Below are 13,609 nucleotides of genomic sequence, written 5' to 3'. Positions count from 1 at the left end.
CTCCAGTACAAAGAGGAGCTTGCAATGCTGGACACCTCCTATGGCCCAGAAATGAGGTCCTACTCCTCGGCACCTAGGGGCCATCCTTCACCTTCTCCCAAGCTCTCTGAGCGGCCCAGGGAACCAGAGCGGGCCAGGTAGGATCAGAGATGAAGAAGGCTGGCAGAGCCCTGGCCTGAGCGAGCCATTTCTCCAAGACCATATGACATGGTTCACTCCTGTACCCTCTCAGGGCTCAGGGGCTGCCTTCTGGGTTCACCTTCAACACCCACCATGGGAAACCTCCAAAGCGTGAACAGGGAGCAGTGCACGGGCAGCTCAGGACACCCTGGCGCCCGAGACCCAGGCAGAGTCAGCTGCCTCTGCAGCCCCCTGGGCAAGGCTGCAGCCAAGCCCACAGGGAAGCCAGCAGCCATGGTGCCCCCCTTGCCCCCGGCGCTCCAAGCAGAGCGTGGAGCGGAGGGGCTTCGAGGACTCGGGCAGACAAAGGCACAGAGAAGGACCACACAGTCCCAGCTACGAGGTGTCCCCAAAGGCAGAGGGGATGGGGACTTAGGGGACGAGGTCAGCCTTCTTCTGACCACAGGGACCCCCCTGCTTGCCTGCGACCAGCTGCTCACACCTCCCACTTGCTCCCCCCAACTTGCTGTCTGTCACGGGGCCCAGGTGGGGCCCCAGGAGGGCCCTGAGTCACAGGTAGCTGGCTGCGGGGGGAAGGAGGGCAGGCGTGGTGCGTGGGCCCGCCCCTCCATTAGCCACCTAAGCAGGGCCAGGGCGCCTGCATCTCTGTCAACGCTCAGTCTTTACTCACACGTTAGGCGCCTGCCACCACCCCATCCAGCCAGACTCCCCCTTCTCCAAGACCAGCGGGCATGGACAAGAGCAGGGGATGCGATAGGCTCCTCCCCTGAGCCTGGACACCCCAGGCTTGTGTCTGCAAGGACATGTCCAGCAGAAGAATTTTAAGGACACTGGCTTTGGAGCCGGACAGTTCTGAGTCTTCCACTTACTTGGGGAAACAGTCTCCCTTCTCCGGACCTCAACTTCCTCTCTGTGAGTTTGGATTCATCCTTTACTGAGCACCTACCCTGTGTCAGATGTCCTACTGGGTGCTGGGGATGAGGTGATGAAGTCAGACAGAGCCCCTACCTCCTTAGGCAGCTATGGGCTAAAACAGACTCTCGAGAATAATTGTGCCATGCAAAACTGGGCTGAGTACTGTCAGTAGGAAAATGGGGTACACATAATGGCAGTGTGGCCCAGCTAGGGAGATTGGGGAGCATCTCCCTGAGGAAGAAACCCTTGAGTGAAGGGTGAGTGCAAGTGAGCCAGCAGAAGAGCATCCTGGGGGTGGGGATGGCCTGCGAGGGGGCAGAGCATGTGCAAATGTCCTGAGGTGGGAAGAAGAAAAGCAACTGCAAGGACAGAAGACCAGTGTGGACAAAAAGTGGTGAGCTGTCAAGCAAAGGATTTGGATGGTAAAAAAAAATACTTCTGACTTCCCCAGGCTGCTGTGAGGCTCAAGAACTAATCTTGTAAAGCTCTGGGTGTGAATCTAGCACCCAGAGGGACATTTCCTGACTGTCAGTGGCAATGTGTCCACCCCCGACTTCCCCTTGGACTATGTGGATAACGAGTTCTCAGTCTTCTGACTCATAAGTCCATCCTCCTAGTCTGCTGAGTCCCCTTTCATCTGTGCTAAGTGGGGCTGGGAGAAGGGCACACAAAGGTTGGAGGAGTGTGGTTTCCTCTATGAAAGCACCTCCAGCCCTCCAGGTAAGACTCCCGTTGCTCTGCTTGCCCTGTTCGTATTTAACCGTCAGAGTCATTTTATAAGGTAGGTACTAATTTTACAGTCGTTTTACAAGTGAGCAAACATACAGAGAGGGTATGTAACATGGTTCCAGTCACAGAGCTAAACCCGGAGGTGGAGCAGGTTTGTCCTGCAGTGAGTGGGAGCTAAGATGAGCTAAGATGCGCCCGGGGCTCCCTCTCTCCACCCCCAGCCTCCTCATTTTGTCTCTCTCCTTGTTCAGTCTGTCTCAGTTCATCCTTAGGTTTCCCCACACCTAGAACAGTAAGCTTCAGTAAATACCTATGATTGAGTGAATGAACAAGTGAGCCTCTCTACCTATTCCTAGCCCAGGGCCTTCACTGTCTTGTCTTTTTCTGTTTTCCTTTTTCTCTGACTCTTCTCTCTCTCTCTCTTCCCACACACCATGCTCTCTTTCTCTGTCTATACGCATGTCTGTTTCTCTCCATCTCTCTGTGTCTCTTTTCACTCCGTCTTCATCAGAATACCTCAAAGGAAAAAGGCTTTCTTTCCCAGTCCTGCCCTACAGCTGCTAGCACTGTGCCGGGAAGCCCATCGGGAAAGTGCTGGCCCAGCAAAGGGCAGCTCTCGGATTGGTGCTTGCTCCGTGTCTGTCTGAATCTGGGCATTGCCCTGGAAGTCCCGCGTAGCCCCTGTCCCCTTTGTGGCAGCATCCAATCTCAGTGAGGATCAGGTCAGAACCTTGGGACCACTAGCCTCCTGGGCTTCAGGCTTCCTTAGAGCTGCCTCCTCCAACACCAGCCTGTAGAACTAGTTAGCTACGTTATCCAAACCAGATTATCTGTGGCTGTGAGGATGAGCCCTTCACATGATCAAATAACCACAGGGAGATAAGCCTCTTGTTGCCTGTAGTGGCTCCTGGACATGTTTGAGGTCTTTTCACAACAAAAAGAGCCCCCCAGGGACTTCCTTGGCGGCCCCAGTGGTTGAGGATCTGCCTTCCAATGGAGGGGACACAGGTTTGATCCCTTTCGGAGAACTGTTAATAGAATCACACATGCTGAGGAGAAACTGGATCCATGTGCCACAATTAGAGAAAAACACATGTGCCACAACTAACATCCGATGCAGCCAAATAAGTAAATAAATATTTAGGAGAAAATAGCCCCCCCATCCTAAAGGGGACCCAGAATTTCCCAAAATGGACCTTTTCCAATTAAAAAAAAAAAAACCTGGAGTCAGCTAGGAGAAATAAATATTGGTGCCACTGGGCTCTCAGCTTCATCCTGAGAGACACAAAACAGAATAGGAATGAGTACAAGCCTCGGGGAGCAGGGCTGGGCTCGGCCACTCACAGTCCTGTGACCTGGAGCAAGCTGCTGTGCCCCAAAAAGGAGGAGGCTGGAGGAGCCGGCTTTGCAGCCCTTCCCACACCGCCCTTCTGTGTTCTGAGGACAGAGAGATGTCCACTCCTTCCTAATTGTTCTGGGGGAAGTGGAGGCAGAGAGGCCTGGCGGCCCGGGACTCTAAGAGGCAGTTCCTGCTGCCTCCACTAGACTGCGCTATGGAGTCGCTCGCCAAGTTCCCCATCATCTAGACCTAGGGTGGCGGTGGGGCAGGCGGTCTTGCCTTCCTCAGAGTAAATGGCCCAGGTTTTCAGCTGGGTACCTGTGGTGTCAGGGCCTGTGGACGAGAGCACTGGTCAGCAGCTGGGCTCAAGGTGTTGGCTGCACTTTTCCCAGTGGGGTGTGATGGGGTTGAGGGGTGCACATCAGAGGAGAGTGGGCTCCATGTGGGCCTCTGGGATGGATACCGAGGGTGGGGCGGCCTCAAAGTCCACTGCTTGACTTCCTCCCCTTACACTTCTGAGCTTGCTCTCTGTCAGGCAGCCCCCTGTTGCAGCTTTAACTCAAGCAAACCTGATTCCCTCCAAAGAGTAATGGCAGCCCCTACAGAGAAGAAGCTAGCCCCACCACAGCCAAGTCTAAGAAATCTCACATTTCTATATTGCTTGAAAGCAGACCTTCCTTGGGAGTGGAAACTAATCCAGCACCACCTCCGGGCCAGCGATGTCCCAAGAATCTTCACACAGTCCTCGCCCATGACTGCGGATATGTTTTGCTCTCTGTCCTCCTGATGTGGACCACTCCCCCGACTCCATGCCAATTGAGCCCGTTGCCCAGCTGGGAACACAGATCTTCAAGGTCCAACCTCCCCAGGGGTGTCACCCAGCCCCTCCCCACCAGGGCCCTGTCACTTTTAGGGCCATAAAACCACCTCTTCTCAGTCTCCAAGGAAGAGCCTTGAAACCTTCCTCCTCCCTGAATCGTCCCCTCATACCTCCAAAACTCTGTCGCTCACCTCCAGAATGGCCCACCCTCACCCAGAGATCACCCCAGATCAACCCTTTTTAGAGCAACACTCAGGTAAAAAGACATCCTGGAGCTTATGGCCTCTCTTTCCTGAGGTGAAGATGAGGTCAAAGAAACCAACATTACCTCATTCCTTTTCCTAATAACTCGCGCTCTTACACTTCCATTTTATAGAGCCCCAACTATGTGCCAACCACGATGCTAAACTCGTTCCTGCATGAGATCATTTAATCCTACATGGACTTAACACAGTGAGGGTTTTCGTTCCCCATTTTGCAAGAAAGGATCTTGCCCAGATTCTAGTCGGTGTAGGAGCTGCGACTCCAGCTCAGGATGTCTGATTCTAGCCATGGCTTTTAGCTCTCTTGCCTTCAAGGACTGCCTTTAACCCAAGTCCCACCCTGACTCCCCCTTGAAGCTTCATTCATGCAGCCAAATGAATGAGCTGTTGAAACTGACACAATGACTAGTTAACTTTTTCCTACCTTGGGGCAATGAGCCCTACCCACCTCTGGAATCTCCACTACTCACTCAGGTAAGGTCCCCCCCTTCCTCCTTCTTCTCCAGCCCTCCAAAAAGAGAGGAAAAAAGACAATCCCCCTCAGAGGAGGCTCCTGCAACCCTGCCTCTTGAAGCACATTCAGTCACTCGATTCCCAAGAAAACTCTAAGAAGCAGAGTTCACCATGCTTCTTGGAGCATGGAGCTAATTCAAAAGAGACCCAGGGTTCAAAATCAGTCCATCTGTTCCCAAAGCCTCTAAAAATACCCTCATTATGGAAAAGAGTCACCATGCACAAGTTCACACAGCCATGCTCTGAGCTGGCAAGGTGCCGGGCACTGTGGTAAAGGTCTGACATGTGAATTTTCACAACAAAGTCCTGGGGTAGGTACTCTCATTGTGCCCAACTTACTGATGTGAAAACTGAAGCCTGGAGACACTAATCCACTTGTTGTTTATCAACTAAAGGCAAGCAGGATGAAGACCCAGCTCTGGAGGCAAGAACAGGTGGAATGGAGGGAGACAAAACTCTCAGTAAAACATGAGAGACTTACTGGGTTCATGGACCTCCACTGATGAGCTTTAGGGGAACTGTGAATCTCATAAATTATATGCAAATGTACGTATGCTTACTGGGGGTGGGAAGAGATCTATAGTTTTCAACATACACTCAAAGAAATCCCTAAAGACCAAAATGTTAAGAATCCCTAACCTAGCATAGTGCCTGGCATGCAAAAGGCACTCAATAATATCTGTGGAATTAATGAATAAGTAAATGGAGGGATGAGTAAATGAGTGAATGTTCCAGGAGACGCCACATATGACCTGGTACACACATTATCTTCTGCGGTGGTGAAAGCAATCCTGGGACCTGAGCCCAATCTTCCCCCAAGTTCTTTCTCCCAGTCCCAGAGGCCACAGCCAGGTGCTCTGAGAGCTCCCAAGAGATGCCTCCCCCGTATTCTCCCCACCTCCACTCCTGACAATGACCAGGCAGAGACAAGAGTTGTGCAACTCAGATAATGAAGCTTTATTGATTGCTGGAAGGGGCAAGGGTGAAACAGGGCTCACGAGTCAAGTGCTTGGGGGAGGAGGGGACAGGAGAAGGGATCCCCCAGGGAAATCTGTGTCCGCTTGGGGGGCTTTCTAGGCGTGAGCAGTGCAGAGAAGCCTTAGTTCTTGGTGCGAACGATCTGCTCGTGTGTGGACACCACCTTGCCGTCGTGCACGTCCACGACTTTGGTGCGAACCTGGCGACTGGAGGATACTAGGGAAGAGAGAAGAGAGAGCGTTACTGGGTGGTGGGTGGCAATAGAGAAATCAGGAGCACAGAGGCCAAGGAGCCCAGGGCACTTAAATGAACCATCTCCCTACTGCCCTGTCCCCTGATTACCACCTCACCCACTGCTTTTGCCCTGGCACTGATATTATCAACACATTTCTTTTAGACTAGAGCTCCCTAAGGTCAGGGAGTCTGTGTCCTCAGACTGGAGTGTCCTAATAACTGAGATCAAAATGGTTCTGTCCAGATACGCCCAAGTGGACAGGCCTTGGTGGGAAGACCATGTGGGGCTCTGTCCATGGTGCTAACCATGGGACCCTAGCTCAACTCCTCCAGAAGCCCGTATCTAACATCCTAGACCTGCTGGGAGACAGGCGGTGGTCCTGAGTTCAGACTGGAGGAGGAGGAAGGCCTTACCATCTCTGGATGACTGGGAGCCAGAGGAGAACTGGGAAGAGGAGAGGCTGCGAAGACAGAAAAGGGCAAAGATCATTAGACACCGCGGTGGAGGAGTGAGTGATCACTGGGGGACAGGACAGGAGTTCCAGGCACTCACTGGGCGTCCTCGCCCTCCAGCAGGCGGCGGTAGGTGGCGATCTCCTGCTCCAGCCGGGTCTTCACGTCCAGCAGGATCTTGTACTCCTGGTTCTGCTGCTCCATCTCGCAGCGCAGCTGGGCCAGCTGCTCTTCCACGCTGCCGATCATCTCCTGGATCTGGGCCAGCTGCATGCAGTAGCGGCCTTTGGTCTCCTCCAGGCTGTTCTCCAGAGATGCTTTCTGTGAGGGAAGGAAAGAAGATCAGGAATCAGGGCGGGTGGTCATTCCCTCCCAGCGGGACCCTGCGCGCACACCCCCAGGCCCGGCCGCGCCCCTACCATGCTGAGCTGGGACTGCAGCTCGATCTCCAGGTTTTGCAAGGTGCGCCGGAGCTCTGAGATCTCGCTCTTGCCGCTCTGCACCAGCTCGCTGTTGGTAGCCACCTCGCGGTTCAGTTCCTCTGTCTGCAGAAAAGAAAGCACCGTTTGCACCGGAAGTTCCAGGGAAAAGGTGCTCCTGGGTCCCTTCCACTCCGAATGCTGCCCACCTTGCTGAAGAACCAGTCCTCGGCATCCTTGCGGTTCTTCTCCGCCATCTTCTCGTACTGGTCGCGCATCTCGTTCAGGATTCGGCTCAGGTCCACGCCGGGGGCGGCGTCCATCTCCACGTTGACGTCTCCGCCCACCTGGCCTCTCAGGGAGTTCATTTCCTACACAACCGATAAACAATCCGTTATGGAGGCCGATTAGAATTCCCCGGTCGGAGGTGTTCCTGGACTGAACGTTGTCTTCAGCCATCTGAATTGCATCTCTTCCCTCCCAGCTAACCCTCTAAGCATTTTTTCCATTTAGCTCTCACCTCCTCGTGGTTCTTCCGGAGGTAGGCCAGCTCCTCCTTGAGGCTCTCGATCTGCATCTCCAGGTCGGCCCTGGCCAGGGTCAGCTCATCCAGCACCCTGCGAAGGCCGTTGATGTCGGCCTCCACGCTCAAGCGCAGGTTCAGCTCCGTCTCATACCTGGAATGACCCAAGAGAAATGAGACACCCACCCCAGTCACACTGGTGGCTCTGTTCTCTTCCCCCTTCTGTCCATAGCTGGCCTTCTTGAGTGGTTTATGGAGCCAGTCTTGATTGGCATGGATAGACATAATGCCCATTATTCCTCAGATATGAACATCTGGGGAGGGGGACAATGACAGGAATAAGATAGTTCATTGTGTTGTAGAATTCATGGAGGGGAGGTGCCATATTTGGAAGCCTCCAAATATGACTACCTCTTGCACTTCAGGGGCAAGTTGGGAAGTGGGGAGTGCCTCTCCCTAAAGCAGTGGCTTCCTAATCTGACTGTGAATCAGAATCACCCAGGCAGCCTATTAAAAATAACTGAATCAGAATACCAAGGGTGGGGCCCAAGAGTCTTGTATTTTTACAAGCGCCCCAAGGGGTTTGCACACAGCCATCCTGACACTGGCACGCTCTGTTCAGGGAACACTGCTCCCAAAATGCCCCACCCAGGGGAGACCGGGTGCTCTGAACCACCACCGCAAACTCACTTGGTGCGGAAGTCATCAGCAGCCAGACGGGCATTGTCAATCTGCAGCACAACATTAGCATTGTCCACAGTGGCTGCGAGGATCTGCAGATGGAAAGGGCACAGGTCATTGGTGGAAAGGATAGTGCTAGCTAGACCTGACTTCAGCCTGCATCAGGCCTTTACCTTCATACTTTTCTTGAATTCACACTACTCCTCACAAGACTTTGCCATGGCAGCCTAAAGGATAATCCCCATTGGTCCAGCCTTGACTCAGGACTTTGCTGGCTCATGGTCATCAGAATGGATAGAAAGAGCCTTGGCTTTAAAATAAATAGCCCTTGAGTTTTGGTCCTGCTTCTACCACTGACTTGTTGCAAAACCTGAAATGGGTCTCAGAGCCTCAAGTTCCCTGCCACTGAGGAGGATGACCAGGCTCTCCAGACCCCCTTCCTGACCTGAATTCTCCTCTCTCTGCACAAGCCAGGCCTGCCAGGACTCTGTAGGCACATGCACTCCTTCTCAAGCCCTCAGAGCACAAGATCTTAAGTGGGGCTTTCCCACAAACTGAGATCCACCTGGCACAGAGGATTCAAAACAGAAGAAGCAAATGGGGGTGGGGGGAGGGTCGCTGGGGATAGACTGAACTCTGGATTGGCTAGAGTTCCCTCCCTCATCATCTGATTTCCCTAATCCCCTCAAAGCATCAGAGCCAGACACCAAGATCAGCAGACTCCTGGGGTGATATGGGAGCAAGGAACAAGAGTCAGATGACACAAGTCCCCCCAGCTCCCCTCCTGTGCAGGGCACGTGAGGTGGGCCACTGCTGATTGTCTCTGTGGGTTTTCCATGCCCTGTTGGCTGTGGGGAGGGGCTGCCTGTGCCAAGACTCATGGAGGCAGCCGCCACAGCCCAGACTAATGAGCTAGTGAGCGGTTTGGATGTCTAGCCTGGTCCCGTTACAGCCTCGCTCCTCCCCTGGGCTGGAGAACAGATTGCTGCCTCCCAAGCTGGCAGGTGGGGCACAAGGGCTCTAGCCTTGGCTCTGCCATTAATTTGCTATGTGACCTTGGGCAGACAGCCCAAAGCTTCAACATCTTCTCCTGTAACTTGTAAGGGTAGGAACCCCTGGTGTCTCATGGGTCTCAAGTCCAGAGAGGTATGAGCCAGGTGGGGAAAGGGAGACCATCTTCTCATAGACCAGCTCTGTTGGGGGCATCTAGAGCCAGAAGAAGGGGCTGGAGGCTAGCCTGTCTAAGAATTCAAAGCAATCAATGCTCTGAGCCTCCATTGCTCCTGAGTGAGGTGGCTAGAACGGCACCTCCCGCCGCCTGGCCCACACACCTTGTTCCTCAGGTCCTCGATGGTCTTGAAGTAGGGGCTGTAGTCCTTGGTCTCAGCGGGCCGCTGCCTCTGGTACCAGTCACGGATCTTCACCTCCAGGTCAGCGTTGGCCTCTTCCAGGGCACGCACCTTGTCCAGGTAGGAGGCCAGGCGGTCATTCAGGTTCTGCATGGTCACCTTCTCACTGCCTGCCAGGAGCCCATCACCACCGCCAAAGCCACCTCCAAAACCACCACCCAAGCCACCACCGAAGCCACCACCAAAGCCAGCACCAAGGCCACCGCCGTATCCTCCACCGAAGCCGCTGCCCAGGGCCCCGCCAAAGCTGCTGCTGCTGCTGAAACCACCGCCATAGCCACCCCCCAGCCCGCAGGCACCCCCGGAGGAGTAGCGGGAGGAGGAGACGGACAGGCCTCCATAGGCGCTGGGGGCCCGGCAGGAGCCTCCAGCCAGGACGGAGGACATGCGGCTAGAGCCACCACCGATGCCCCCGGAGCCCTTGATGGAGCTGGAGGAGGTGTACTGGCGGCTGCAGGTGGTCATGGTGCCAAGGAGAGAGATGAATGAGCAAGTGAGCGAGTCGGCAGGGAAGAGAAAGGTGCTGAGGTGAGTTAGAAGGATGCCTGGTTTTATACTCCTGGGTAGGGGCGGGCCTGGCATTTTCCATTCCCCTTGGCTTTCATCACTCAGAGGCCAGTGCCAACTCCCAGGCAGATCCCTCCTCTCTTCCACCTCATCATGTCTGTCATATTTTACTGGAAACTCATTGTTCAGGGTGTTTGGGGTTTCTTGTCCCGCCAGGTGTGATTCACAGGAGGAGGTGTGGGCCTGCAGGCTACACTTTCCCTTCGGACCCTGGGAGCACGCGTGCTGGGCTCAGCAAGACGGTGGGAGTGGGGCCTGAGTGCACCATACGCCTGGTGACCTGTTAGTTCCTCATTAACTCAGCCTCTGCCGTCCACCTGGGGGAAGCCCACCACTCCAGGTGGCACCTGGCTGGAAGAACAGCAGCATGGCAAAGTCACAGGGGGCACAGAGATGCCGCTCAGCATTACCATCTATACAATGAGACGAGGCTTTGGGACCCTCCCAGGTCTGACCTTCTGGGCTGTGCCAAGGGGCCTGTCACACTCCTGAAATGTGCCCTGCCAGTAGTCAAGTAGCTCAGGCTTCCACCCCAATGCCCCAGGTAAAGAGAAATCCAGGCAGCTCTCCTCAGCCCCGGGCACAGACCCTAAGGTCCTCCACACACCTGTGGATATGCCCATGGCATTGGCTGCTTAGTCTGGCCGAGGGCAGGTGGGGGTCACGGAAGACTTCGGGAAAGAGCATGGAGTCAGGTGAGTCCTGACTCTGCTGTTTACTCCTGTGTGACCTAGGCCCTGACGCTCCTCCGAGTCTCGGTTTGCTCATCTGTAAAGTGGGCGTAAATACCACCTGCTCAGTCTGGCCACTGACTCTCGGTGGCCACTCTGCCTACTGCAGAGTCAGCTCTGAGAAGACAACGTGACAATGGATGGGAGAGGGTTTTGTAAGTTGAGTGGGGCACAGAGTCTGGGTAGCATTGTTGTAGCCCAGTCTGGGCCCCAGAAGGAGTGGAGCAACACCCCTGGAACAGGAATGGGGGCACCAGGGCACTCAGACCGCCAGGGCAGCCCCATGGAAGGGTCTGGTTCAGGCACCATTGTCTGAGCCCCTTGTAGGGTTTTGATGGGTAGAGAAGTGCAGGCATCAGAAAGTGGAGTCAAGGGTCCCCAACTACTGAGGCCCCAAGGGTCAGGAGACTTTTCCAGGGGTCCATCAAGCTCTGCCTCATATGTCTGTATATCGGGACCTCAGCCATCTCCCAAACAACCTCCAAAGGCACCCCTGCAGCCTCACCCTGCCCTCCCACCGCCCCTCAGCCCCACAGACCCCGGCAGGCATGTTGGGAGGAATGCGGTCATGTCTGAGGCTGCCTGACACGTCCCATCTCCCCGGACAGGCCCCAACAACCCCTGCTGGAGGCTCCAGGACTCCTCCTGGATCAACTGCTCCTGGAATGGAAGCAGAGCCTCCCTCTGCCCCCTCCCCAACCGCCACCAAAGCAGAAGTCGGGGAGCCGCCCTCCCCACCCCCACCTGCCGCCACTGGGGCTTAGAAGACAATGCTGAGACAGACACTTGAGGCTGTGGGCTCCCCAAATCTGCCACGCTGAGGACGCTCGAGGATGTGAGTAAGCGAGGGCCCTGCCCCACCCCAACCTCCCCTGACAGACACTGCTAATCTCCTTCCAGAGAATGGTCCCCCACCCCGGCCCAGCCCTACAATTTCCTCAGTGAGAGGCAGCAGGGATTTGGGCTGAAGGAGGAGATCCCTTTGTTAGAAGATGTTGCTGTTGGCTGTGTGGTGGAGGGGTGGGGGTGCTCTCCAGAGAAACGTGAAACATTCGGAGGGACCCAGGGAGCACCAGTGGGTGCAGAGCCCAGCAGCCGCTTCCTCTGTGGTGCCCACCACCCTGTCTCTCTCCACCGCTGGGAACCACGGACAGAATCCCTGGAGCATGGGACACAGGAAGAGCTCTTCTTCCCTCTCACTTGATTCAGTGGAACCCACAAGAGGCTCCCTCCTTGCCCCTCGCCAAAGGGGAATCCAAAAGACAAAGAAGGTGGGGAACCCGTGACACATACGTTCACGCACGCAATCCAGGAAGAGATCTTTGTCAGTCCGCTCCCAACCTCCAGGGGCCCTGGAATCCCAGCATCAGAAACAGTTCTGACCATCTCCCCGACCCAGAACTAGACGCTGGCTCAGATCCTAAGGCCACCCCCCTGCCCCCTGGAGACAGGGATCTAGGTGCAAATAGCCCAGCCTGGTGTTCCTGACATTTTGAAGAGGGGCAGCTTTCTGGAACAGCAGGGGTTAATGTGATGGGTTAGGGGGAGGCATCGTCTGTTGGAACTGAAGTACCCCCCACCTCTGGACTCCCAGGCCGGTTTTCTGTGGCATGTGGCCATTACCTGACCCTCCTCCAGCCTTCCAAGGGGAAGAAGAGGTGGCGGTAAAGGAGGGCGGTGCCTCTTGCGGTTGGTGAGTCTCCCAGCACCAGCCTGCTGAGGGGAGACCGATGCCAATCCAAACTGGTGAAGGGGCAGGGCCCGGCAGCCCCCCCACAGAACCAGCATTGTGTGCTGAGGACCCAGAGGCTCCTAAGGAAGGAGACCTCGGGACAGCCCAGTCGGAGGCAGGAGACACAGCCCTTGCTTGCCCTTAGAGCCCCAGTCTCATTGAAGAGACAGTCTCTGCCCTTTGGAAACCCCCAGCCTGAGAGGGAAGAGAGGACTCACATCTGAATTACTGAAGCTATGAATAAATATCAGAAAAGTGCAGTTCATGTGTATTCGTTTCCTGGGGCTGCAGTAACACATTATCACAAACCTCGTGGTTAAAAACAACTGAAAGTCTTCTCTCACAGTTTTGGAGGCCGGAAGTCTACAATTAAGGGGCCACACTCCGTGTGGAAGTGCTGAGGGGGATCCTGCCTTCCCTCTTCCAGTCTCTGTCTGCTCCTTGCACTCCTTGGTTTATGGCAACGCAACTCCAGTCTCTGCCCTGTCTTCACATAGCCATCATCTGTCTGTGTCTGTGTGTCCTTTTCTATCTAAGGACACTCATTGGATTTAGTGCCTACCCTAGGCTTCTCTGGTGGCTCAGAAGGTTAAGAGTCTGCCTGCAGTGCAGGAGACCCGAGTTTGATCCCTGGGTCAGGAAGATCCTCTGGAGAAGGAAATGGTAACCCGCTACAGTATGTTTGCCTGAAGAAGTCCATGGGCAGAGGAGCCTGGTGGGCTATAGTCCGTGAGGCCCCAAAACAGTCAGACGTGACTGAGCAACTAACACTCTCACTAATCCAGTATGATCTCCTCTCAGTTCTTACATGTGCAAAGAGCTTATGTCCAAATCAGTTCACATTCTGAGGTTCCAGGTCCACACAAAGTTCAGAGGGACACTATTCCACCCACTACACGTGTAACAGACCCGGAACTCTCCATGTTGCAGAGGCAGTGGTGAAAACTTGTCAGAGAGATGGTTGTGATAAAATGTGGGCAGGGCCAATCTGGAAGGCTTCTGGGAGCAGCTTTAACTCAACATATAAAGGTGCCAGGCAGTGAGCAGCAGGGTAGTACCGAATTCTCAGGTCTCTGATCCACGCTTCCCATCACCCAGTTTCTCTGAATCCTTCACAAATAGACAACTGCTCTGGGACAGAGCTCTTTTATGACTTTTTATT

At 54.7% G+C, this 13,609-nt stretch overlaps 1 protein-coding gene across 1 annotated transcript; it reads right to left on the bottom strand.

Moving 5' to 3' along the window:
* Positions 1-5,656: 5,656 nt before the first annotated feature.
* LOC122441894 (keratin, type I cytoskeletal 14) lies at positions 5,657-10,054 on the bottom strand. Its single transcript, XM_043469012.1, has 8 exons — positions 9,340-10,054; positions 8,018-8,100; positions 7,325-7,481; positions 7,014-7,175; positions 6,805-6,930; positions 6,486-6,706; positions 6,347-6,393; positions 5,657-5,914 (listed from the first exon to the last, which is right to left on the bottom strand). The coding sequence occupies exons 1-8, from the start codon at positions 9,997-9,999 to the stop codon at positions 5,820-5,822; spliced, it is 1,551 nt and encodes a 516-aa protein (XP_043324947.1). The 5' UTR covers positions 10,000-10,054; the 3' UTR covers positions 5,657-5,819.
* Positions 10,055-13,609: the final 3,555 nt, after the last annotated feature.

The sequence above is a fragment of the Cervus canadensis genome, chromosome 1, assembly GCF_019320065.1.
Source record: "Cervus canadensis isolate Bull #8, Minnesota chromosome 1, ASM1932006v1, whole genome shotgun sequence".
In the NCBI taxonomy this organism is placed as follows: Eukaryota; Metazoa; Chordata; class Mammalia; order Artiodactyla; family Cervidae; genus Cervus; species Cervus canadensis.
Note: the sequence above shows the minus strand (reverse complement) of the source record. Positions and strands in the feature narration are given on the sequence as shown.